The 24,955-nt window shown below is 39.6% G+C and overlaps 1 protein-coding gene across 2 annotated transcripts in view; it reads right to left on the bottom strand.

The window, feature by feature from the left end:
* KANK1 (KN motif and ankyrin repeat domains 1) overlaps positions 1-24,955 on the bottom strand; it is a 71,924-nt gene that overhangs the window by 3,439 nt on the left and 43,530 nt on the right. For both annotated transcript variants that reach the window (XM_089490260.1, XM_089490266.1), the window contains 7 exons: positions 19,826-22,501; positions 14,424-14,630; positions 14,188-14,290; positions 11,767-11,988; positions 9,585-9,672; positions 6,063-6,282; positions 2,967-3,109 (listed from right to left, as the gene is read on the bottom strand). In XM_089490260.1, coding sequence (XP_089346386.1) covers positions 2,967-3,109; positions 6,063-6,282; positions 9,585-9,672; positions 11,767-11,988; positions 14,188-14,290; positions 14,424-14,630; positions 19,826-22,501 — 3,659 coding nt within the window. The remainder of the gene's footprint in view (positions 1-2,966; positions 3,110-6,062; positions 6,283-9,584; positions 9,673-11,766; positions 11,989-14,187; positions 14,291-14,423; positions 14,631-19,825; positions 22,502-24,955) is intronic.

A 24,955-nucleotide genomic window follows, 5' to 3' on the forward strand; every position in this document is an offset into this window, starting at 1 on the left:
ATACTACACTAGCTCTCCATCTATATGCACTCATAAAGAATAAAGAGGTCCTAAATTTTCCTACAGTCTGAATCTCTTGTGGCAACTTAGACTGAAGACAGATGTAATACCAAATATTTCACAGGATGTCCTGTGATATAGCATTATCACAGCTCCTGAGCCACTTTGCAACTGAAATTACAGACACATTTGGTAAACCCAGCATTGGCTCAGCCAGCCTTATCTCTCCTTCTGTGCTTTGGATAGGCAATCTACAGTACCTTATTAGAACATTTAAAAGCCTTACATGAATGGTTAGCATGTCGATTTATTTACTGAATCATTGTGAAGAAACTTTTCTTTCAAAAAACATAAAAATGAAAATGCAAGAAGGCTTCATAGCCATCAGCCAATCAAGAATTAAATCAAAATGAAACAATGTTTCATTTCAACTTGTAAAGCTGTTTTGTTCAGATTTAAGTCTTTGAGATGGACAGGTATTTTTTGGAAAGAACACAGTGAGGACACTTTAAAGGTTATTCCACACACCACCTAAATGATGTTACCTCAGCTTCACCCTTAAAACTGTTTTAGCAGAGGGGACTCCTTCTCCAGTAATATAAATACAAACAGGGGAGTATAAAGTTAACTAATTTATTCCTGAATGACTTTACTTGTTTACTTCAATAGTAAAAGGAATTCACACTTAATGTTTACATTTTTCCCAAGTTTGTTATAAAAACAATAATTTAAAAGACATACATATCAAAAGAGAGCCTGATTAACTTCTAGCATTTCCCATAACAGAATTTCTTAATAATTATAAATTTGAGTGCTCTGAAATAGTTGTTGTTGTTGTTAACTGCCCTCAGGTCAATTTTGACTCATGGCGAACGTGTAGATGAGACATCTCCAGACTCACTGTTCTGCTCAATTCCTGCAAACTCATACCCTTAATGAAATCCATCCATCTAGCATACGGCCTTCCTTTCTTTCTGGCATAATTATGTTTTCCAATGAGTTGTGCCTTCTCATGATGTGTCTGATGTACGACAGCCCCAATTCTGTCATCTTGGCTTCCAGGGAGATTTTTGGTTTGATTTGTTCTAGGACCCACTTGTTTGTCTTTTTTGGCTGTCCAGAGGATCCTCAGCACTCTTCTCCAGCATCACATCTCAAATGAATTGAATGTATCGTCTTTCTTAACTGTCTAGCTCTCACATCCGTATATGGTAATAGGGAAAACAATGGATTGTACAATTCTGATTTTTGTGTACAGTTGTATATCTTTGCATTTTAGAATCTTTTCTAGTTCTTTCATAGTTGCCCTCCCCATTCTTAATTGTCTTATGATCTTCTGACTGCAGTCCCCGTTTCTATCAATGTTTGATTCCAGGTATGTAAACTCTTTTACTACTTCTGTTTCTTCACTGTCTAGTTTGAATTTGTCCAGAGTCTCCGTGGTTATTATTTTTGTTTTGTTTATGTTCAGCAGTAGGCCTGCCTTTGCACTTTCTTCCTTGATCTTACTTAGTAGTTATTCCAGGTCTGGGAGATTTTCTGTTTCAGAAGGGTGGCCAGACCCCCCCCCCCCCCCAAAAAAAAAAAAAACCCATAGGAATGAAGACATACAACCACCCAAAGGGAAGTTATTTTCACCATATATCAAAGGAATAGGGATACTGATGAGGAAACCCAGCCTCCAAATGATCTACAGGCCGACCAAGAAAATCCGGCAAATGCTGCACTCAGCAAAGGACAAGAGGGACCCTCTCATGGCCACAGGAGTTTACCACATACTATGCACCTGCGGACAAGTCTACATAGGGACCACCAAATGCAGGGTTCAAACATGAATCAAGGAACATGAGAGACACTGGGTCAGGCAGAAAAATCAGCAGTGGCAGAACATGTTATAAATCATCCTATGCATAAAATGTTATTTGAAAACATTCTGGACTGTGCCAACAACTATCAGGTCAGAAGGCATAGGGAAGCCATTGAAATTCACTAATATCTAGACAACTTCAAGAGGAAAGAAGAAACCCTTAAAGTAAACAAAGTTTGGTTACCAGTGCTGTAAAACACCAAAATCAAAATCGAGGCCATGCAAATGAAAACTACCCAGGGTCAGGGGTTTTCCCAGCAGACAATGGATCACTACTTAAAATATCAATAGCGCTATTGAAAAATGATTGCCTTTCACACATTTACAATCACGCTAATGAATCACGATTGGCAAGCCACTGATGTTTTTTTTAATCATCAGTGAGTTATTCTACTAGCACAATGCTTCCATGCTGATACAAGAATGATAAGAGGACGACGTCGTGTAAAAATCTTTGCCCCGATCATGCAATAATTACGGTAACATTTCTCTTCTCTAACGATTCTTACCCCATGTGTTAATTTTCTATGTTTTGCTTGGACAGTGGCCTCTTGTCCTAAGTACAAATTTCTCATCAGGACTATCAGCTGTATTGGCACTTCCATGTCTTTAAGGGCGTTCCATAGCCTTTCAAGATCTATGTAGTCAAAGATTTTGCTACAGTCTATAAAGCACATGCTGATTTTCTTTTGGAATTCTCTGGTGCACTCTATTAGCCATCTTACGTTTGCAATGTGGTCCATAGTGCCTCTACCTTTCCTGAACCCTGCTTGGACCTCTGGGATTTCTCTCTCTCTATATGGTTGGAATCTGTGTTGCAAAAGTTTGAGCATGATTTTGCTTGTATGGAAGATTAGTGCTATGGTCCTATAGTAGGTCCTGAAATAGTAGGTCATCACAATATGCCAGCAATATACCTAAATTGTATAGTGCTCCTGCACTAGGACAAAAATAATTAGTAGTTTGTTCAGAGTCATTTAATAAATTAGGGCTAACACAGCAAAAACTCCCTTTGTATCATGCTGCACCAGACAGTAATTCTCTGTTTTATATGAATGTCTACCATGGTGCTCAGTAAAGCAAGTACAGCAGTACCAACCTGACTGGCTTTGGCATTCACATCTCCACAAGCAAAGAGCTCTTCTACTATTCTCATGTCTTTCTCCGCATCTACAGCTGCAAGAGCAGCCAGCATAATGGGAGTATAACCAGCCTTGTTCTGGTGATTTACGTTGCAGACATCTGCGGGAGGATAGATGAGAAAATCTCTTGAGAAAGTTGGAAGCTCAAAAGCAGCAATTGTGCAAAACAACTGAATAAACTGTTATTAGAGCAGTCTTTTGGAAATGCAGTAATTGCTTATATAACGAAGATGATTCAGAAGAACTTGCAAAGAGGAAAAGAGAAGCAGGGATGGTTCTTCAGCGAAATAAAGAAAACAACTCTCTCTTTATAGTGTGCATGACAGCAGAGCTGGAAAGAAGACTCAAAGCCACATTTCATGTCATTGCTAAGTCAGTTAACTTAAGGGTAATTGTTCCAAAATTCTATGAAGAGAACTGGAGATAGCACCAGTTTCTGTCCAGAGTTTCAGTAATGTAATGGAAAACCTCAGATTTACATTAGAAACATCACATAAAACAGTGAAATGGTGGCTGAAATATTAAATAGTAGTGTCTCCTTGATAGTTTTCTCTTTTGTACCACTAATAAATATTTTAACAAGACACTTCAGACTTCTAAAGCTTCCAGACATGACTTGCCAGTTAAATGGCCTCCTTCTCTAAGGAGTATTTGTATGGGAACAAATGCATTCAGTTCCTCTGAGGAAGTGCCAGAAACCAAGGAAGTTCCTACTTTTGTTCAATTGTTGTGCATCAGTTTATTGTCTCTTCCCTACAGTCCTTAAAATGAGACTCTAACAAATTTGGTAATTTTTTAGTTTAGTGGATCTGGGATGCACCAATCTTCTAATTATAAGCAATAATATTTGGAAAGAAGGAATCCATATACTTCTGTAAGGCACTCATTAAAATAAAACACCAGCAATTAAACTTCAAAATATACTAGGCTGCTGTGTCTAAGAAGTATCTCTAAGTGATATTATGCAAAGGATGTACAACAACAATAATCAGTAAAATTATTTCACTAAACAATTTCTGTATCACCAGAGTTGGGACTACTATCTCTTTTTTTTATAATGCAAGTGAAAAATTGTATGCTATAATGCAATGTTCATAAAGAGGTTAGATTGGATTTCCCCCCCACCCAAGTGTCACATGTGTTTGCAGTGTTCTTACTCTCTTTTCCCCCTGACCAGTGTTCTGTCATCATTGTTTTTACTTCACTGAATGGAGTACACACATTTCTTTTCTCCCTGCTGATCATTTGCTTGCTTGCTCATGCAGAAATCTCACACACTCCCTCCTGCCGATCCTCCCCATACATACCTTGCAGATCTCCACATGAGGAAGCAAACTGGGGGAGGGAATGTGTGCATGCCACTCAATAAAAACAAAGATGATACAACATGGATCAAGTGAGAGGAGGATTGGAGAGGGAGAAGACTAAAAATGAACAAAGGAGCATGACATTCAGGCAGGAGGGAGGTAGCCTGATCTAATCCCTCACTGCTGATCTCATGGCTAAAAATTTTCATAAATAAAAGATAAATAAAATACAATTTTTATTTTTAATTTCTCTGTTGCATTGTGTGTATGTGTATGTACATTTAAAATTCCCTTCCTCAATCACTGGTGCTGTAAAGGAGATTCAGTGAGGATGCAGCCAAGCAGAGTGCAAGGTGGTCTAGACAGCAGGCAACAATAACAGTTACTGGTTGATAGGTTGATGCATGCTGGAAAGGCAACAAACAGACAAACAAACAAACCCAGCAGAACAGACTGAGTTCACCAGGAGGAAATGTGTGGCTAGTTGTGTTGATGCCACCTCACTATAGTTTTTTGTGGGTTTTTTTTTTTTTTTTTGGACTATGTGGTTGTGTTGTGGAAGAATTTATTCCTAAAGTTTCACCTGCATCTGTGCCCCATCTTCAACTGCACCATCTTCAGAGAATGGTGGCATGGAGGTATGTGGGGTATATATACAGTGTGATCCTTGGTTGAGAGGAATGCTGGCCGTGAAAGCCTTCATTCTCACCTGACTGTCTCTGTTAGTGTGTGGTATTAACAGCTTGCTGCAGAGTTGCTGCAGACCAGGAAAATCTGAGGTGAAGCCAATTTTTTTGGTCAGTGTAGACAAGCCTTCAGATGCACTATTTGCTGATTTATGTTCATTTCTATTAAATCTTTTTAAAATTAATTTAAAAAGAAACAGAGAAATGTCCTCCCTGAAATTACAGTAGTTGATTAAACTGATTGGCTGCGTATAGGAAGGGGAATTGCCAAAATCACTTCTCTCACTTCTGCTGATGGAAACTTCTGCTGGAGCTTGAGAGACACCAACTGGATTCAGCCTATTATCATATGTAGTGAGCTATTATTAAACTGCTTTGAAGCCAGTTTCCAAGTCCTTACAAAAATCAAATTAACACTGTAGCATACAAGTGAAAAAAAGTTAAAACCAACATCTGTTTAATCTTAAAGATTCAAAATAAATATTTATTATGTATTAAACTATGAAGTAATACTCAAAATAATCCAATTTCTAATTTAATAGGTTTAATAATCCAATTTATAATTTATAACATTTTTTATCCTTTAAGTTTTTAGCTATTATATGGGAAATAATCCCTTACATGTTATAAAATTATTCCCTAACATAATGGAGGTGCTCAAATAACAATGAAATAGAGGCCATTTATGTATAATTCCGGCTATTGTGTTGAGTAAAAGTGCTGTCAGAATCAAGTGCTTAGGTTTAATTAAAATCTCATTGACTGCATCTGATAGTTGACAAAGAAATGTTCAGACACAACCCTTATAGGACCAGCACTCATTCACTAATGAGAATGCCAGCATTCTAAGCCTGAACTACAAGTAAAGGCCAGTGACTTGAGAAAGTTATCTAAAAGTTTTGCTAGAAATGAAGAGGTTAAAGCTACTAGGCTCCAGGAAGCACCTAAAGAGAAAGCTGCACAAAAGTTGTGGGAGGCAGGCTGTTTTTCAGAGAGAGGGAGGGAAGAACATAATGTGAGATAAAGATGTCAGGCAAACATTTCAGAGTAGTCAACTTACTTGCATCTAAAAGCAACTTCACAATCTCAAAATTAGAGTGGGAAACACTGTAATGGAGAGCCGTGTTGCCATTTCCATCTGCCATGTTGATAATATGTCTGAGGACTACAGGAGAAACCTCTTCAAAAGCAGCTATGTAGTCCCCAACCATTGCAGGAACAGCCGACTTCTGGCTTGATATACGAAACCACTCGTGCTGGATGGTGTTTAAACAAAATCGCTGCCAAAAACAAACAAAAATTATCAAGGGGATGTTCTATTTATAAACGATACCAGTCTCACATTGAAATTATAGCCTTTTCCTTTGATATCTGGACAAATATCTAAGGCTGTCAACATAAGGAGAAAGAAAATTTGAAAGCCCATATCTTGCTGTCCCTTTGAAAGTCATATTTTACTATTGTTGTGTAACTTGCTCTTCTCTATTATTTTAGCAGCATACTTTGTTTTATGCAAATAACACTTAGGAAAAGCACAAAGTATTAATGTCTTCCTGATCAAGGCTTTTACCTCCTCCCTGAAACAATTTTTAAACAAATAATATTCATGCACATTCTGTGAAAATATAGTCAGTGTGCTAATGATCAACCCCAGTTATTCTCTTGGGCCTCTCATTGACACTCAGTAACCTTCTGGTCTTCTTAACGGAATGGAGGTTCTCTTTAATCCTGACAGGACCCAGAAGGTAGTTCTACCACTCCTCGCTTTGACTCATGTACTCTATAGGGTTTTATTTTTATGAAACTGAAGAGTATTATCTTTATCCAGGATTAACTAAACCTATGCTAGATGAAGCTACATATCAGATAAATCATTCTGGGGGTGCTTCTTAATTTGGCATTCTTCCTAGTTTTACAAGATATGCATTTTTCTAGTTTCAGCTGCTTCACTGGCTGCAACAACCCTTGTCAAAAATGGCACAATCATCCATGCCCTTGTTACCTCAGATTAGACTGCTGTAATAAGCTCTACATCTGGTTGTCACTGAAAAGTACCTACAAACCATAGTCCCTTACCAAATGGGCCTTTTAGTACGTACTGTGTACGTACTAGGGTTGCCCGGGGGTGTCTCTTTCAGATGCCCCCAACCCTAGTACATATACAGTAAGTACAAAATGGCGGTGCCCGTTCTACATGGGCGCCGCCATTAAGACGTCACGGCCATGCCGCCTCCAAACGGAGCGGCGCGGACGTGATGTCCTGGCGCTGTGGAAATGGAGCTCCTTCCTTCAATTGTGTCACTGGCGCAGCCTTTAAACGGCTGCGCCAGCAACACAAAAGAGAAAGGGGCCGAGCAGCCCCTTTCTCTTTCCTTTCTCTTTTTCCCCACTGCAGTCAGGGTGTCCTTGGGGCTTGAAGCTGCCCCGATCAATTGGGGAAAGGGGCGGTCTGTAACGCGCCATAGTTATCCAAAATGCAGCAGCTAAATTGCTGCTGCCCAGTCCTACTCTAGAGCCTTTTCTGTGGTTGTGTCCATCCTGTGGAATGCTATGCCTAAAGAGATTGGTCAGATCATGACAGAGCAGTTCAAAGTGGAATACAAAAATGCAGCTCTAAGAAAGCATTTACACAAAAGTTTCAATGACCTATGTGTCAGTTTTAGCCAACATGGGAAACTACATCTCTTAGAATTGCATGCTCTATTAATTTGGATTTTAAGACTGATGTACAAGTAGGAGCGGGACATTATTGAGTAGCAGTGGGACATTAAAAACAACAAATTAATTAAGGAAATGAGATTTTACATGTTTCCTCCAAAATGTTCAGCTGTTTCAGAGTAACCTGTTATTTATAAGTACAGATAGTTCTATATGGAAAGCACTGGGTGGAGCACAAGGTCAAGTGTATTGTAAGCAGTATGAGCCAAAAGTGTATGTGTTACAGAAGCGAGGTAACTGAGAGTGCAAAAGTACTTGTACAAGATATGCCAAATAATCCATGAAATCTCACTTTTTTTCAGAATTAGTCGTATCTAGATGAACACGTTGAGTCTGATTTTCAGAGGACCTGAAATCACTCTTTGATAGCGGTGGCGGGATACAAACCGCCATATAGTACGTCTTCTATACGTACTAGGGTTAGGAAGGGGCGGTGCTTCCGCACCCCCCTAACCCTAGTACGTATAGAATACGTACAACATGGCGGCGCCCCTTCCACATGGGGGCCGCCATGTTTACGTACTGGACGCATAGCGTCCAGACGTGTCGCGGCGCCTATGACGTTGCGAATGTGCCAGCGGCGCCTCGCGACGTCATAAAGGCGCCGCAAAAAGAAGCTCCGAAATGGAGCTTCTTTTTTGCTCCGCGCGGGAGCCGCGCGGTTTGGCTGCTGCGGCTCCCTCGCGGAGCAAATGGCGCCGGCGGGAGACCGCCGCAAAGCGGCGATCTGTATCCCGCCAAAGTCTCCAAAAGTCCTAATTCCCATTCTGTTGCTATTTAAATAGGTATTTCTTCAGTACATGTATAACATCATCTCATTAAAAAGGTGTCACAATCAGCCCCAAGAAAAGCTTCCAAGAATTCACAAGATAAAGTTACTTATTTCAGTACACGCAAGATTGAAATGGTACGTACATTACCCAAAGAGGTTTGAGTCTACTTGTTTACATAACACAGTTGAACTTCAAAAACAGAGAGATGGATAAAACATTTACTGCTGTGTTTGGTAAGAGGCAGAGCACATTCCCCATTAGAACATAAACTTTATACTTTCATAATCAAATGGAATGCTAACTCTATCTTGTGTACTTACCCATACACTTTAGGAACACTCAATTCAACAATACAGCTAAATGAATGGAAGGGCTGTTTTTAAACAATGTTCGTATGCTTTGTGATGTTTTTAAAAAAGTTTATTTGGTGCATTTTAAAAAAATAACAACACAAAGTTATATCTGTCTGTAGTAGCTACCAGCACAATAAACTTGTGGAAGTGTTTTCAAATAGAACTAGATAAGTACTGCAGAGTCCACATTGCTCTAAGAGACAGAATACTTGGTTTCAGCATTTCCACCCATCATAGCACACCACTCCACAACAGTCCCGAGTTTTTTCCTCATAGGTTAAACAGATTGTTCTACTGCAAGAGTGCCCAGAGGAAGGGCCCTTTGTATCCACAGATTCTGCATCTATGGATTCAACCATCCACAGCTTGAAAATATTTTTAAAATATATAAATTACAAAAAGCACACCTTGATTTTAGTATATTATATAGGAGACAGCATTTTACTATGCCACTGTATTTAATGGGACTTGAGCATCCATGGATTTTAATATCCATGGGGAGTTCTGGAACTAGACTCCAACAGATATCAAGAGTATCTGTCGTATGCTATTTTCCTTCCACAGTCTTAGTCATGTTCTGTATTAGGAGAACTGTAACTCAGGAACTTGCAGCATGTAAACTGGTGATGTTTTTGTGTTGACTTTTTATTGACAACCATCTGTTTCTCTTGCCCAACTCAACCTGTATCATGACAAATAATTAGATGATATATAATTTACAAACTATGCTGAACTTACAGTCTCTTTGCTGATCATGGCCTTGGGATCATCAATGCTACTTTTAAGAAGATGACATGCAGATAACATCTTTTCACTCAATTCATATCTGATAAGAGAGGGGAAAAGAGAGAGTAATTTAGGGTTTTTGTGGGGTGGGATGAAAATGTGGCAAATTTGTTTTTTGTGGGTTTTTCGGGCTATGTGGCCATGTTCTAGCAGAGTTTCTTTCTGACGTTTCACCAGCATCTGTGGCTGGCATCAGAAGATCTCTGAAGATGCCAGCCACAGATGCTGGCGAAACGTCAGAAAGAAACTCTGCTAGAACATGGCCGCATAGCCCGAAAAACCCACAAAAAACGATGGATGCCGGCCATGAAAGCCTTCGATTTTACATGTGGCAAATTCATTATCATTTGCTGGAATGTGGAATTTGCTTTTGGCAGCAGATGTCACTGGAACTTCTCTCTATCTGAAAAAACAATGCCAAGTGATGGCTTTACACACTATACTTAACTATACCAACTGTATAAGAACAAAAGTGGGAAGACACTGTTACACTCATGTCCTACTTATGGACATCTCATAGGTAACCTGGATGCCCAGAATGCTAACTTAAACAAGCCTTTGATTCAGTCACAATTCTTATGTTATTAAGTTGTGTTGGGGGGAAAAGTCCATCAACTAGGGTCAGAGGTTATACATTTAATCCAAATGAGAGCAGTTTGCAAAAAGTCCTCTCACAGGCTTAAAAAATATAATGATGATGATAATTTTTCCAGCTTCAATAATTGAGTGTAAAGTCTTCCCTATGTAAAGCTGTTATACAGTTACAAAATGGAACATATCTTCATAAGAGTTACTGTGCAATATTTGTGAAGATTTGTGAGTTTCAGGCCTACTTCAGTGCAGCCGTATATGTATCTGTAATACTGGAAACATCTCTGACAAGCTATATTTTAGGTAGCTTCAGCAAAATATATCATCTTGGCTTGGACTAATTCATACGTCTTGTAAGAACTGTTTTCTATTGTGCAGGACAGCATTTTCAATTACATGGGGGCCATCAGGTGTTTCCAACACTATGAATCTATAAATATTGTATGAATACATACATGCTGAAATTGAAGTTTTATTGACAGTAATGATGAAAATACTGAATAAATAGTATGCAATTAAAAAGAACTTGTTAAATTATTATGAATGATCAGAAGTCTGACAGCTGCTGAAACAACAGAACAGGAACTTTTACAGTTGTTTTTACTGCACTATTTTGCCATTTATTTAAATATCTTGACATGCTTATGTCACCTATTAACAAAATTTCTCAAAGCATGAGGATTTCATACTGGGCTGTCACTTATGACCCATATTTCTTGGTTTAGTAAACTCATTATAAAGGAAGCAATGAAAAGGAGATACATAATACCATCTGCTGCACAAAGAGAAGCATTGTGTTGAATTATGTATGCTAAACATAAATAGTACAATTTTTTTTCCTACCAAATGTTTTTTAAAACTTTGTGTTTAATAGAAATGAAAACATTGTGACAACAATATTCACAAAAGTTTGGGTTCTCTGGTATGACAGGCCCTCCTCACCAAATTTTGCAGCCTAAACACAAACAGCAGGGCAATTATTGTGAAGAGGTTTACCTGTAGAATCTATAGTGTCTGTTCTATACACTAGGTAACAGATGAACCACCACCAGCAGCAGCATCTTCATTTACATCCTGACATTTCCCTCCAAATGAAGGATTCAAGGCAACTCACCAATTAAAACTAACGCAATATAGCTAATACCTACAAATAGTTAACATTAAAATGTAATTGAACTGTCAACAATATTGAAAACATTTGAAAATATACAATTAAAATAATAAAAAACCAGTTTAATAACAATACATTTTTGATAAGATGTTTTAAAATAGTACAATTAAAAGCAGAACAGCACTCTATTAGAAGCCCGCTCTGTAAAAATATTGACTTCTCAAAAGCCTACTGGAATTAAACAGTTTAGCCTCCCTCGGAAGGGAATTGCAGAGCCTAGTAGCAGCCCATAAGAAGGCCCTAGCATTTTGAGCTCTGAATACAAGTTTTAACTAGTTCCCTCCACTCCATAAAGATATAGACAGCCATACTTATGCTTTAGGTCTAATTCCCCCATCTACTATATTTTAAAACGTAGAAGATGTATCATACCTCTCACGGATTTCCACTTTTTCAGGCTCTGGCTCTTGAACCTGCACTACTCCTTCCACTCTGACAGACATATCTTCCCTGTTCAGTCCATGCTGTTCTTCCACACTGAGCAAACTACCATTTTCTTCAATTTGAGCATATTTATTCCCAACACACTCATCATCAGATTCTGAAGAGGAACTCTCTTCTGAACTAGAATCATCACTTGATGTTGTTTCATACCTATATAACAAAATGTAATCAATCAATCAATAATTAAATATTTATTCAATGTTAAGTATGTTGTTACAATAAATATATTCTTTTTAATTAATAATCTCTTAAGTAGCTCTGAGACTCCTGCTGATCATCCATTACATTTATGTCAGAGGAACAGTAACCATTTCTGGAAAGCATTGTGGCTACTCTACATAGGGTTTTAAATGCCTTTAATGCTAACATTTGTGGCTCAACTGTTTAATTTCATAAATAATTGATTTTGGAAACAATAAACCACTCAAGCCTATTCAACACTGCTTAATATTAAATGTATAATATGACAACCAGCTTTCCAATAAAAAGAGGCTGTACAAACATAAGAACTGAATGAGGCTTGAGCATATGCATTTTTTACCTTACGTGGGGGAGGGTGGTCCGAACATATCTCCTGCGTAAGGGTAAGGGACCACTGTACAAGGAACTGACCAGTGAATAACCAGGTTGATGTCATGAAGAGGCCAGATATAAGGTATCTGTACATGTGTGACTGTTTATCTGTGTGACAGTGAATGTGCATGTGTGTGACAGTGAAGAAAGTCAACAGAAAGAAAAACTCATTTGAGATGTGGTGCTGGAGAAGAGTGTTGGGGATACTCTGGACAGCCGAACAGACAAACAAATGGGTCCTTGAAGAGATTAAATTGGAACTCTCCCGGAAGCCAAGATGATGGAACTAAAGCTGTCATACGTTGGCCCCATCATGAGAAGGCATGACTCACTAGAAAAGACAATAATGCTAGGGAAGGTAAAAGGCAATAGAAAGAGAGGAAGACCACATGCCAGTTAAATGGTCTCAATCAGGGAGGCCACAGGCCTGAATCTATAGGACATAAGAAGAGCAGTGGAGGGTATTATTATCGTTAATATAGGCCCCATACAGACTGCCAAAATAAAGCTGCTTTGGGTCACTTTGGAGGTATGCTGTTTAAATGATGCATGCGTCCTAAGAGTCTGGAAGCTGCACCAAAGCTGCGCTCCAGTCCTTAGGACTGGATCTTGGCTTTGGCATGGCTTCTGGACTCTTAAGATGCATGCATCATTTAAAGAGCATACCTCCAACGTGACCTGAAACAGCTTTATTTTGGCCTGTCTGTATGGGGCCATAATTTTTTTATATAGTGTCATCCATGTACATAGTGCTTTACAGTTACACGATAGAACATTTTTAACTATTCTAATAAATATAAAATACTAAAATATAATACAAGAATTTAGTACTAACAAACAACAAAACACACAAACACACACTGCAGAATAAAACAAAATTGTTTTATATAAAGCATTAATCCGAAATTCCAAAAGTTTTAGAAAACAAAAAAGTTTTCAATTTGGATTTTAAAAATAGCAAAGGAATAAGGGGTGGCAAGGGAAAAAGGACAAAGCCAGGCCAAGGAGGAGAAAACCCTTGGCTGGGTGAGAAGCCCAGAATTCCCAGAGTGCATATTTCACAGGTTGGCAAAAGAAAAAGCTGCAAGATAAGGAGTAGCCAGGCTATGCAAGGATTTGAATGTTAGAACAAGCAGCTTATAGTGAATCCTAGAGGATAGGGGATCATGGAGAAGTTTCATCCACAGGGTCACCATGAATTGGTGCTGACTTGAGGGCAATTAACAACAAAGAACAACAAATGTGTATGTGTGCTTGCTGGATCACACCCTTTAATGAAATGCTATTTATTTTTCTCTCCCTTCCATAAATTTGCATACACTGGGGGGAAATACAATTAAGATGTTTAATTCAATTAGGGCGTCTTCAGATTTAGCATTTTACTGTTCCAGCATAATTAGTATAATATGCTGTCTCCAATTAAGCTATTAGAGGGATAACTTTGCTGTAAAATGTTAACCCTGCTTAACTCTTAAATTAAATATATCCTTCACTGATCTGCCATGTCATTAAAAAGCTACATGTTTTTCTTAAAGTAAAAAAATGTTTGAACATGGAAGAGGGAAGAGTTTTTCCCCTCCAAGGAATAGTTACAGGAACTAAAGTGCTTAATTATGTGTCTTTGACCAACTATATACAGAGACAGGCAAAAATTGAGAGAGAGAGATTTTGTTTTTGTAATGATGTGACAGCATTAGTTGATAACTTATAATTTTGATTCTATGTATGGCCCTGGAAAAGAGCTGAGAATTTTTATTTTAGAGCTGAACCTCTTACCCTCCATTTATACCAACAAACTGCAGATTCTTCTTTGCATTCTCATCTTTTTTCCCATCCTTTTTCTTCATGATGGACTTCAACATGTTATCATTCGCACATACTAGTAAACAGAGTGGGAAGAACATAGTTTAGCAAAGGTTTTCCACCACAGCATATCTTAAAATTAAGAAATACAGATGGGCATATACACATACAAAATTAGGTAGCTACTATATGCCTCTTCACACAATTACCATAAAGCCCAGAGGCAAGCTGGTCATCTGTTAGATTAATTGGAGACATCGCCTTGTCTTGGGAAGGTGAGGCTTTCCAGTCCCGTCCTCTCTCTGTCTTCTCCTCATTTATGGTCCCAATTTCATGTCCCAGCTTCAACTTCAGGGAACTTGAAACTAAATGTGAGCTACCAGTGTGGCCATGAGGGGCGTGTAGCAGATTTTCTTCTGTAAGCAAAAAGAAGGCAATGAGTTACATAACTACTCATTGAATAATCTAAAATAATATATGATTACAATTAGGCAAATGCAACTAATGTATTATTACTGTTCAATCAGACTTGTTGGATGATAATTATACTTCGAGGGTATAAGAAAATAATCAGAAAGGGGGGAAAAAAGAAGAGGGAGAATTCTGTGTACAGGGTTGAGACTTGGCTTCAAAGTACCTTGGAAAGTTTTTGGCTTTATTTTCAATGTATTTTCTGACAGTAAAAAAGGGTTAATATCCTCAGTTGTGTAATGAAGATTGCTCTATGCTTTTTATGTTTAAATAAATTTTGTATGATGCAGTATAAACAGTGGGCTGCTGTTATTAAAAATACATTGTTGAAGTTGTTTGATCACTTTTACAGTTTTCAAAGTATACTCAATCAAGCCCTCTCTCCACTTGCCTGTTCCTCTAACTGACTTCTCTCCCCCCAAATGCACAATACAGTAAGAGACCTTAATTGAAGATGAAGTAAAGCCACACATTCCTATTTTCATTTGTATTATCTCTTTTTTGAGGTTTTTAACACCTTGAAGCACAAGCTTCCATCTAAAATGCTGGGATTGTAATATGGAAGGATGAAAAGATACAAGTCATATCTCTTCAAGGTAGGGCATATGATTTCTCTCTTCTACCTCCACTATTTACATCTACTGCTCCTACATAGGCTTGCCATATCCCGCCTGGGGGCGGGACTTTCCCGGTTTGGGGCGGGGCCACACGGTCCCACCCTGGTTTAGCCCCTCCCCCGGGACCTCCCCCCCAGCAAGGCCCTGGAGGCAGCTCCAGCCCTCCCCATGGCTGTGTGCCACCCTCCCCGCCTCCCTGCCTGGCTTTGCCTAGAGAGCAGGTCTTCAAGACATCTGCCACTCAGAGCTATTGCCAGCCCACTTGGTATATATACCCTGCAAAAGGCATTACTTTCAGGTTACAGTGAGCAAAGAAAAAAAGGCCATCAACCGTTCCTGTTTCCCTGGGAGTCTAATTGCCTCATCTTTTAAATGTCTACCACTCAGTATTGTTGTAATTCTTTATCACAGGGTCGTTTTTGAGGCCCTAAACACCTTTCCTTGTAATATGCAAATTTCTCCCGAAGCTGACCAATGGGAAAGAAGCAATCAGCCCTCCCCTTGGGTTGGTTTTCAAGGGCTTGGAAGGAAGAGATTTTGCCTTGCAAGTTGCTGGTAAATAATAGAAGGCTTTGGGGTAGCAAAGGCTGCAGAAATAGTTTGACTCCCCCCTTAAACATCCATGGCTCAGTGCTATGGGATTCTGGGAATTGTAGTTTCTTGTGGCACCAGAGCTCTTTTGACAAAAGGAGACTGAATGGAGGTGTTGCCTGGCTGGGGGCAGAGCCTCTTGCCAGCAGTGAGAAGGCTGCGATGATGAGGAAAAGCAGGGGCTCCTCTGGTGGTCCTGGCCACTTCCCTTGGCTCCCTCCCCCCTCCTCCTCCTCCTCCTCCTCCTCCTCCTCCTCTCAGAGCTCATTCACACTCCCTGGCTTTTCTCTCCCCCCCCCCTTCTGCACTTTGAGACCCCTTTAACTGCCAAAGCTCAATGCCACAATAAACTACAATTCCCAGGATTCCATAGCACTGAGCCCTGGCAGTCCAAGCAGTGTGTTTTGGACACAGAGATCCTCCAAATGAATCCAGTCCCTAGCTTTTATATCTCTCACACACACTGCAGGAATAATAACCCACTTTGAGACTGCTTTAACTCAGTGCTAGGGAATCCTGGGAATGCTAGTGTTTGGGAGACATTGAGACTTCTCTGTCAGTGATGGCTCTGAGGCCACAATAGACTACAATTCCCAGGATTCCCCAGCACTGAGCAGTCTCAAACTGGACCATTTCCTCAGTGTGGATGCACCTGGGGAGGAATTCTGGGCACTGCAGTTCAACTACGTTTGGAGGGTTATGGGGCTCCCTGTCAGAGATAGCTCTGGGGCCACAATGTACTACAATTCCCAGCATTCCCCAGCACTAACCCAGGACAGTTAAGTCACTCTCAAACTGGATTATTTCCTCAGTGTGGATGCAGCTTTGGTGAGGAACTCTGGGCATTTCAGTCCAGCATTGTTTTATTTCTGCAGTGTATTTTGGACCAGAGACAAGGTGACCAGGCATCCTCCTCCTTTTCCAGGACATGTCCTCTTCTGTCAAATTTCAAAATGTCCTCCATTTGGATCATGGCTAAGAAGCATGGATTTATAATTACATGGGTGTTTTTAGCTTTTATTTTTGGCCATGTCCTACATATTTTTGCTTGGGTGCCCTACATTTTGGGGTGAGGGCATTGGTCACCTTGGTCAGAGAGCTTTCCAGGGGTTAACTGCCATTCTGTTGTGGTGCTGGAACAGACCACCATTCCCAGAATTCCATAGCATTCAGCCAAGACAGTTAAAGTGGTCTCAAACCAGATTATTTCTCCAGTGTAGATGCAGCCCAAGCCTTTTGCCTCTCTTATGCCTGAGATTTCAAAGCCCCGCCCTGGCACCACAACAAACTACAAATCCCAGGATTCCATAGGATGGAGTGATGAGAGTGAAAGCAGTGTGGCAGCAGCCTAAGTGTGCTTAATGCAGTTCTTAACATGGTGCACCTCTTGCCTACAGAGTCTCACAAGACTTTTTTGTTGAACAACTTGTACCCATTAACTCCATTTCATGTCTCCTTTATTTAGTGGGGAGGAATACAGACAAAACAAGTCAAAATGAAGAAAAACCAAAGTCCCTTGACCAAAGGGTTTAGTTGTGGAATAAGCCTCTGAAATATGCAAGAGGCAATGTTAAAATAAAGCCATGTTCAATGCCCAAATGTGCTGTTTGGAATGGGGAGAGGGGGGTGGCCAGAAAGGGAAGTACATTTCCGTGATCTGTCTACGAATAATGTCAAAATGTCCTCCATTTTGATCATGCCTAAGAAACATGGATTTATATTAACATTTCTAAAAAAAGCCTCAATTTTTGAGTGTCCTCCATTTTTATAAAATGTGTCCTACATTTGAAAACGTTGTCCTGCATTTGTCCTACATTTGTCCCGGTTTGGAGGTCCTCACTTATGGCAACCCTACTCCTACATGTTGGAATGGACTCCCTGAGGAGATTCGTCTTAGTTCTTCCTTGGAAGTCTTTAAGAAAGCGTTGAAGACTCACCTATTCCGCTTGGCATATCCCCCTGATCCTTCAGAGAAATAATTATCCTCCTACCCCATCATCCTCCATTGTTATAAGTATCTGTGATGTTAATTTGTAATTATGAGATTGTAAGATGCAAGATTGTGAGCTTTTAATATGTTTTTATAGGATGTTTTTATACGAGGTTCTTAGTGGAATGTTTTTTATTGTATATTATGCTGTAATACGATGTCTTGTACATCTGTATTCGCCTGTGAACCGCTTTGATCTTCTGGGAAATGTGGTATAAAAATAAAGATTTATTATTATTATTAATATTATTATTATCTATTTAATTCATGTTACTTATTTAAAACACTTATTAGCCATTCTCCAGTTATGGTTGCCCCTAGGCAAAATATGAAATTAAAACATTTAAGAGTCACACAGAGAGAAAAGCCCATTAGCACATTGAGAACAAAGTATTTCTGGTTTCTTCTAGATGATGTGGCATATCTAATGGCACCCTATTTTAAAAAAAATGGAATAGAATATACATTGTTTCCTGAATTCATCAAATGAAAATGTGGAGACCTGCAGATTCCAGGTTTATTTACTCTTGCATCATCTCTTTCTCCCCACCCCCCAATAAATGGTGCAGTATTTCACCGGTTTTGTTTTTCTCATTCTCTTAATGAGAGACCACACTTATAAACTGTATACAGTTGTTTCCTAGATTATGCTTTTCTTCTAAATTTGAAGGAAAGAAGAAAGAAAACACTGTAATAATTTAAGGAGTATGATCCCAAAAAGAATGACTGTTTTCTAGTAGTCTCTGGGAGTTGGTCTGACACATGAAACTGTTGCTTATGCCTTTAATAGCCTGGACTGCCATTCAATTAATGACTTTTAACCAGTTTACACTTGAGGCCTGTACAGGGTATAAAGAAAATGAATCAAGCTAAATATCAATAGGCATTAAGTTAACTATTGAGTATATTTGACAAAAGAAAGAATAACAACTTTTTATGGCTCAGATTTTAACAAAACATAAGAATACACGTGCAAGTTCCTCACTATTTGTAAAAGTTACCTCAACAAACTGAAAAGGCTTTATTATACCTTTGTATGCTTTTTGCAAATTAATATGGGTACTGCAGAATGAAGAGCAGTTGGAAAAGTCAAGAATGGCACAAACTAGTATGGGTGCTACTTCTGCTACTTCTGGACTGATTTATGCCCCTTTCCTGTTCTAAAAATGACAGCATTACAAGTTGGAAAAAAATGATATCTTAATATTTTGGCAAGAATGTGAAATACAAGACCCAGTAAAATGCTTTATTTAGCAACTGATCCACCACCTGTATCTAGATACAGTCTCAGCACTAATCTTCATGGCTGATTTCATGTGGAATGAAGGGGGACAAAATGAATACCATCTCCTACTTTATATTTGGATCCTCCAAGGGCACTCAGTAGACATCACATAAGTGACATCACATTTATAAAACTGAATCAACCCAGCTGCAGAAATCTAGGTACAGACCATAGAATAAGTTACATACAAGAGAAAAAACCAATAAACATCTTAATTAAAATTATATTTAGCAGGGAGGAAGGGCTAAAAAAACTACTTAATTAGCTACCGTATATACTTGACTATAAGTAAACCTAATGTATAAATTGAGGGCAGGTTTTGGCAGGAAAATTATGGATTTTAATACGACCCTTAGATAAGTTGAGGATAAAACTTAAGGACATGCAACAAAAGATCATGTTTGATTGGTTGATCATAATAAATTTATCAACAAAAGATGTAAATGATGGAGCTTTCTCTAGGTAGAAAAACTGTATCTGTGCTGTTTTAGCTATTTTATGTATTTAAGCAAGCACTGATAACACTCATCACTTTGGTGTCATCTATAATATTAGGACTGGAGTCTCTTGCCCAGTCTTTTCATTCCACTGGCAAGTATGCAGTTTTGCAAGAGCCTATTCCATACCCTTTAAAGAAGAAAGTCTGTTCCAACATACCTGCCACATCAGCTTTGTCTATGCACTGTTTCGGCACATCTAAGTTGCGCAGTTCCTCCGTGCTTGCATATTTCATGACATTGTTGATGGATGAAAGAGTGCTGATGAGCTGAGAATTAAGAGACCCAATTTGAGAATGAGGCTCTCCAAATGCATCTGCTAGCTCAGCATAATTTTCAGCAAGTAGCATCTGTTGCTCCTGAACAAGCTTCTGAACCCGTTCAATGTAATGATCCAAACCAGTCCGCATCTCAGGCAGAGGGAGAGGATGGTCCAGCACAAAGTTCTCCGATTCGTATACAGGTTCATCCCCAACACCAATGCTTCTAGTGCTGGATGGTGTCACAGACACTGGAGGAGGACCGCAGGCAATATTTCTCATTTTGAGCCCAACTAGGTAGTTCTCATTGATATTGATCTGCCCCACTCCACAATCTTTGGTCTTTGTGAGGGAAGATCTATCAAAGCTAGTAGTGGTAGAGAGCAGAGTTCCCACACCAATTGAACGAGTTTTAGCCGCTGTATTCACATCCTTGACTCTGCCATCTCCAACAGCCACAGTCCTCATCTCCACACTCACAGTGTTCGTCTGTTTATCATAAGTGCTCACAACAGTATTGGTGCTGGAATCTGTAACAGTAGCTACTTCTGTATTGGTCAATTGGTCAGTCTTTTCTAATACTGTATTGGTTCCCTGGGTAGCTGTACAAGGCACTGCCATTACTGCAGAATCTACTTTGCAACCAGTCTCTGTGTTTGTGCTGCGGGAAATGGTTTTGTTTGCTGGGCAGACTGTCACATCCAAACACTCTCCACAGCCTATTGACCGGACTTCTTTGATTTTCAGTTCAGTTTTGTGCAGGCTTAATCTGTCTACCGACTCTTCTGTATTGACCCCAGTTTCGCAGATGCTACTTTCTGTCCCCACACACTGATTGCATGTCTCAACAGAGCTTTCAACGCACTGGTCACACATGTCTTTTCTCTCTGTCACAATCCACCAATTCATAGGCACATCTGGACCCACAGCTGAACTCTGCAACATAGGCCTACACAAAACTCCAACACTATTCATTTGGAGAGAGTTCCCCACACAGGATTCAACAACATCCACATGATCTCCCACCATTTGGTCTCTTGTTTGTACTACTGCTTCCACTGCTCTACTGAAGAGGAGGGGCTGTGCCATCAGTGCCTTGTCCATTTTTTTCCTGGACCCAGCTGCCTGCAGCTCATGTTTTAATTTGGTCATCTCCCTGTCATGAGTGGCTTCCCTCAGCTGAACCTCCAGCCGGTAAATTTTGTCTTTAAGGGCTTCAATGGTCTGATGCTGGAGCTCTATTTCCCTCTCAGCCTCTGTAGACACACCAAGCATCCCTTCTGTCACCCCAACAACAAAATCTTTAGTCACAAGTTCTGTTCCTACTGCTATATCCCTGAATGCTCTCAAAGCTCTGTTGTACACAACAATGTTGTCCATACTTTCATCTGCACCTACAGAAACAGACCTGTTTTCTTTTGTTACACTTGGTCGGTTCACCCGCAGGTTAGATGGAATATCGTAACTGCTGTCCTGAATTTTCTTCTCCAAAGCTTGCATTTCTGCAGTTAACTGCCTAAATTCTTCTATCCTCTCTGAGCTCTGTTCTACACTCCCTGTGTCATCTTCACAGTCTATGTAGAGTTCTCCACCTCCTCTGGCTGGAGAGAGATTCTTCCACTGTTCGGCATTTCCTGCACTATATGACCTTTTCCTGAAATGGCCTGTGTCGTTCTGGTTGACTATTCTTTGGTTTTTGAGCTTTGCCATCATCTGCCTTTTCTCTTCCTGCAATACTGAAATCTTCACCTGGAGCACAGGAATAGTCTTGACTTGCTCCTCAAGTTCCTTGAGGCGTTTGAGGGCAATGGCCATTTGTTCCCTAATATGCTGCAGGTGAACTGGGCTCACGTTAGTCACAGGTGTTGATATACCTGAACTCAATGGGCTGTGCCGGATGGAACTGCCCAGAGAAGATGCTAGATGAAGACTATAGTCTCCATTGCCCTGGTATCCATTCTGAAACTGATGGGACACCTGGTTATGTCCACTGGATCCTACATAGGAAGGAAGTGAGCCTGTTGAACCCATGGCTCCAAAACTGGAAAGCCTTGGCCTCCGAGTTTCTCCTGGAATTGCCTGCATTGCCATTTTTTCCTGCTCCAGTCTTCTCCGGGTTTCCATTAGCGTTTTAGTAACACGAAGGTTGTGCCTAGGCAGCTGTGGTGAAGGAGGCAGTAGTTGTTTGCTTTCAGGAATAGTTAGGAAACTTGGAGAGGACTCAAAGGACAAAGACGGCCTTGTGGAGGCAGAGGTAGTGGGAGCTGCTGCTGCTGGACTCTGTGCTGCACAGAATGAAGATGAATGTTTGTTTTCATCACTGTTAGAAGAAGAAAGAGATTCATTTGATGTCCATCCACTGTACTGGCTGGAGGTGGTGTTTTTCACAGCTGCAAAAGGTGGTATCACTTTTCTCTTTTTCTGTATGTTCAGCTTTTTAATAGTATTTCCCTTTTGTATATCTTCCACATATTTAAGGAAATCCAAATCAAGCTGGTAACCATAAGGTGTTTCCACAAAATAGGGATCTTTCTGATCTCTCTCATCTTCCCCATTCAGGACATTTTCATGTTTTTCTGAAAGAAAGAACATATAGTAATGCTTAAAATGCTACACAAAATTAAATGACAGGCACACTACTTGGGCATCAGAATCAATGTTGCATGTAAGAAAAACTACCTTTCACTTGATTCAACTTTTAACAAGCACATTTTTTTTTATTTTAACATTCTGTTGTCTAAATTTAAAACTATCAAGTAGGCATTTTGCATAAGTTTCACATAAAGTCATTCTTCATTGTAAAGAAACACTCCTTACAGTTACTATTTCACAATGCTTTAAAGAAATCCCTTTTCTTGCACAGCACCACTATGTTTTTCTACATACTGTTCTCCTATGAAGGGCAAGTTGATCCTGAGTTCAATGGTATACCATAAGGCAGTGCTTCTCAATTATTTTCTGTTACGCCCCCCCCTAGGAAGAAGAAAACATTTCGCGCCCCCCACGCGACTGTAAATAGCATCATTTGTCTATAAAATTGTTATAAGTACACCTCTGCATAACAGAGCCTCGCGCTCCCCTTTACGGAGCCTCGCGCCCCCCCTGGGGGGCCCGCCCCACTATTTGAGAAAGGCTGCCATAAGGAAACTTAATACAACAGAGGGTTTCTAAGGGATACAAAAATGTTTCTCTTACCATTAATTAATGAGGAAACTGTCAACAGAGATGTTAAATACAAAGCTCTGCAGATCTGAAAGGCAAAGTCATCTAAAAGAACAGCAGTTCTCTGCTCAGGAGCACATTCATTTGTGATTGTTCATGTAGCTTATTTTATATTCCTACACTGAGCAGAGTTGACATACTAAGAACTATGCAGGCAGACCCATTTCTAGTTCAGTCTAAAATATCTCAGTTGAAAGAGAAACTACCAGCTCGGATGTCAGGACAGTTCAGCTTCCTGCAGACACAGGAGACGTGTGTCATACCAAAGCAATCTAAATAAAACTGCACTGTATATGCTGAGCTTCTGGAGGCAGAATATTTATACAGTATTTGTTCTATAACTTGGTTCCCATCTTTCCCCCAGTGCATTATAAGGATTTAGACAGTACAATCTTATGATTTCATACTCATTAATATAAGGTTTTTCTCTATTTAAGTCCACCCATGCAAATCTGTTCAAAGTCTAACAGAACTTATGTTGGATCTTGCAATCACAACTTAATATATATATCATGCAAGCTCACTGCCTGTAAAAATGCCTGCCTCTCATTATTACTCATTTTCCACCCTGTAAACGGGAAATTGTGTCCCGTGTTCTTACAAATATAGAAAAACAGGTTACAAGGTTTCATAGGATGATTTCACAGTTTACTAAAAACTAGCAGAGGGAGGCACAAAAATATTTCCTTTTCCCACTCCTTTTCAGTACATGCTTGCATCATAACAGAGCAGCTTTCCAAGATATTTATAATCTATTGATACTTCCAAAAATAGGTGTGTATATGTGTGTGTGTAGTCTGTCCATAAGATAGCTAGCATCCAGATTGTCCAGAAAGTCAGTTACACAAGCATATATTTATATACAAAGCTGCCTAAAACCTGGAGTTGTTACACCATCCCTAAATAGCTTAATGCTGTCCACTTAAACAAAATTATTCTCAGTGCCAATAAACCTCTAAAGAAGAAGGGAGAGGTCCATCTCACCCTCACAAAGTCCTCAGTTCAACCCCTAGTAACTACAGCTAAGGTTGGAAGGGACTGTTGCCTGAGGTCCTATATGTAGTTTATTTTATATAGCAAGAAAAAGTATAACAAATGTAATGGAAGTCCAACAAGACATGAATAAATAAATCATTAAGAATAACAGAGGAGTTTACATGTGAGATGCAGATCATGCTACATGTACTACAGTACTAATTATAACACAGCCTTTGCCATCAGAATTGCTGTGAAATAAAAAAAGGTTTAAAACCTTGGTTTCTTGCACAAGAAAAAATGTATTTCACCCTGTTGGGCATAATCTATTTGCCTCAATTGAAGAGATGGCAATTAAATTTCTAAAACTGATTAAAAAATATAACAAGAAAGAAAGATTACAGGAAAGTTGAAACTGCTTATGAAGTGGACAAGCCAACCTAATAGAGTCACTTCCATTTTAGGAAATGTCAGACTGAGTTGCCAACCACCCATTAGATTACCGGCACAACCAGTAAAACTGCGTTCTAACAAGTAATCAGTTTTTCTACCATACGTGCCACACCCCCATAACATCTTCCTCAGCCTTCTTGGTTCCTGCACCAGTCCCCCCCCCCCCCCCCTTGCATCTCATGAGACTATTTCTGGGTTTTGGTGAGTCTTGAGAAACAAGGCCAGCAACTGCCTTCTAAAGTATCAGCACTTGTCTAAAGAAGTGTGCAATCACAAGCGACGAAGAAGTGAGTGACAATTGTGATGACAGAGTGCAAAGAAAACAAAAGAAAAGCCCCAACCCAACTTCTACTTCTGGCATTCAAATCACACACACACAC

The sequence above is a fragment of the Sceloporus occidentalis genome, unplaced genomic scaffold (assembly GCF_023333645.1).
Source record: "Sceloporus occidentalis isolate IW3139 unplaced genomic scaffold, rSceOcc1.0.p SCAF_1, whole genome shotgun sequence".
Taxonomy (NCBI): Eukaryota; Metazoa; Chordata; class Lepidosauria; order Squamata; family Phrynosomatidae; genus Sceloporus; species Sceloporus occidentalis.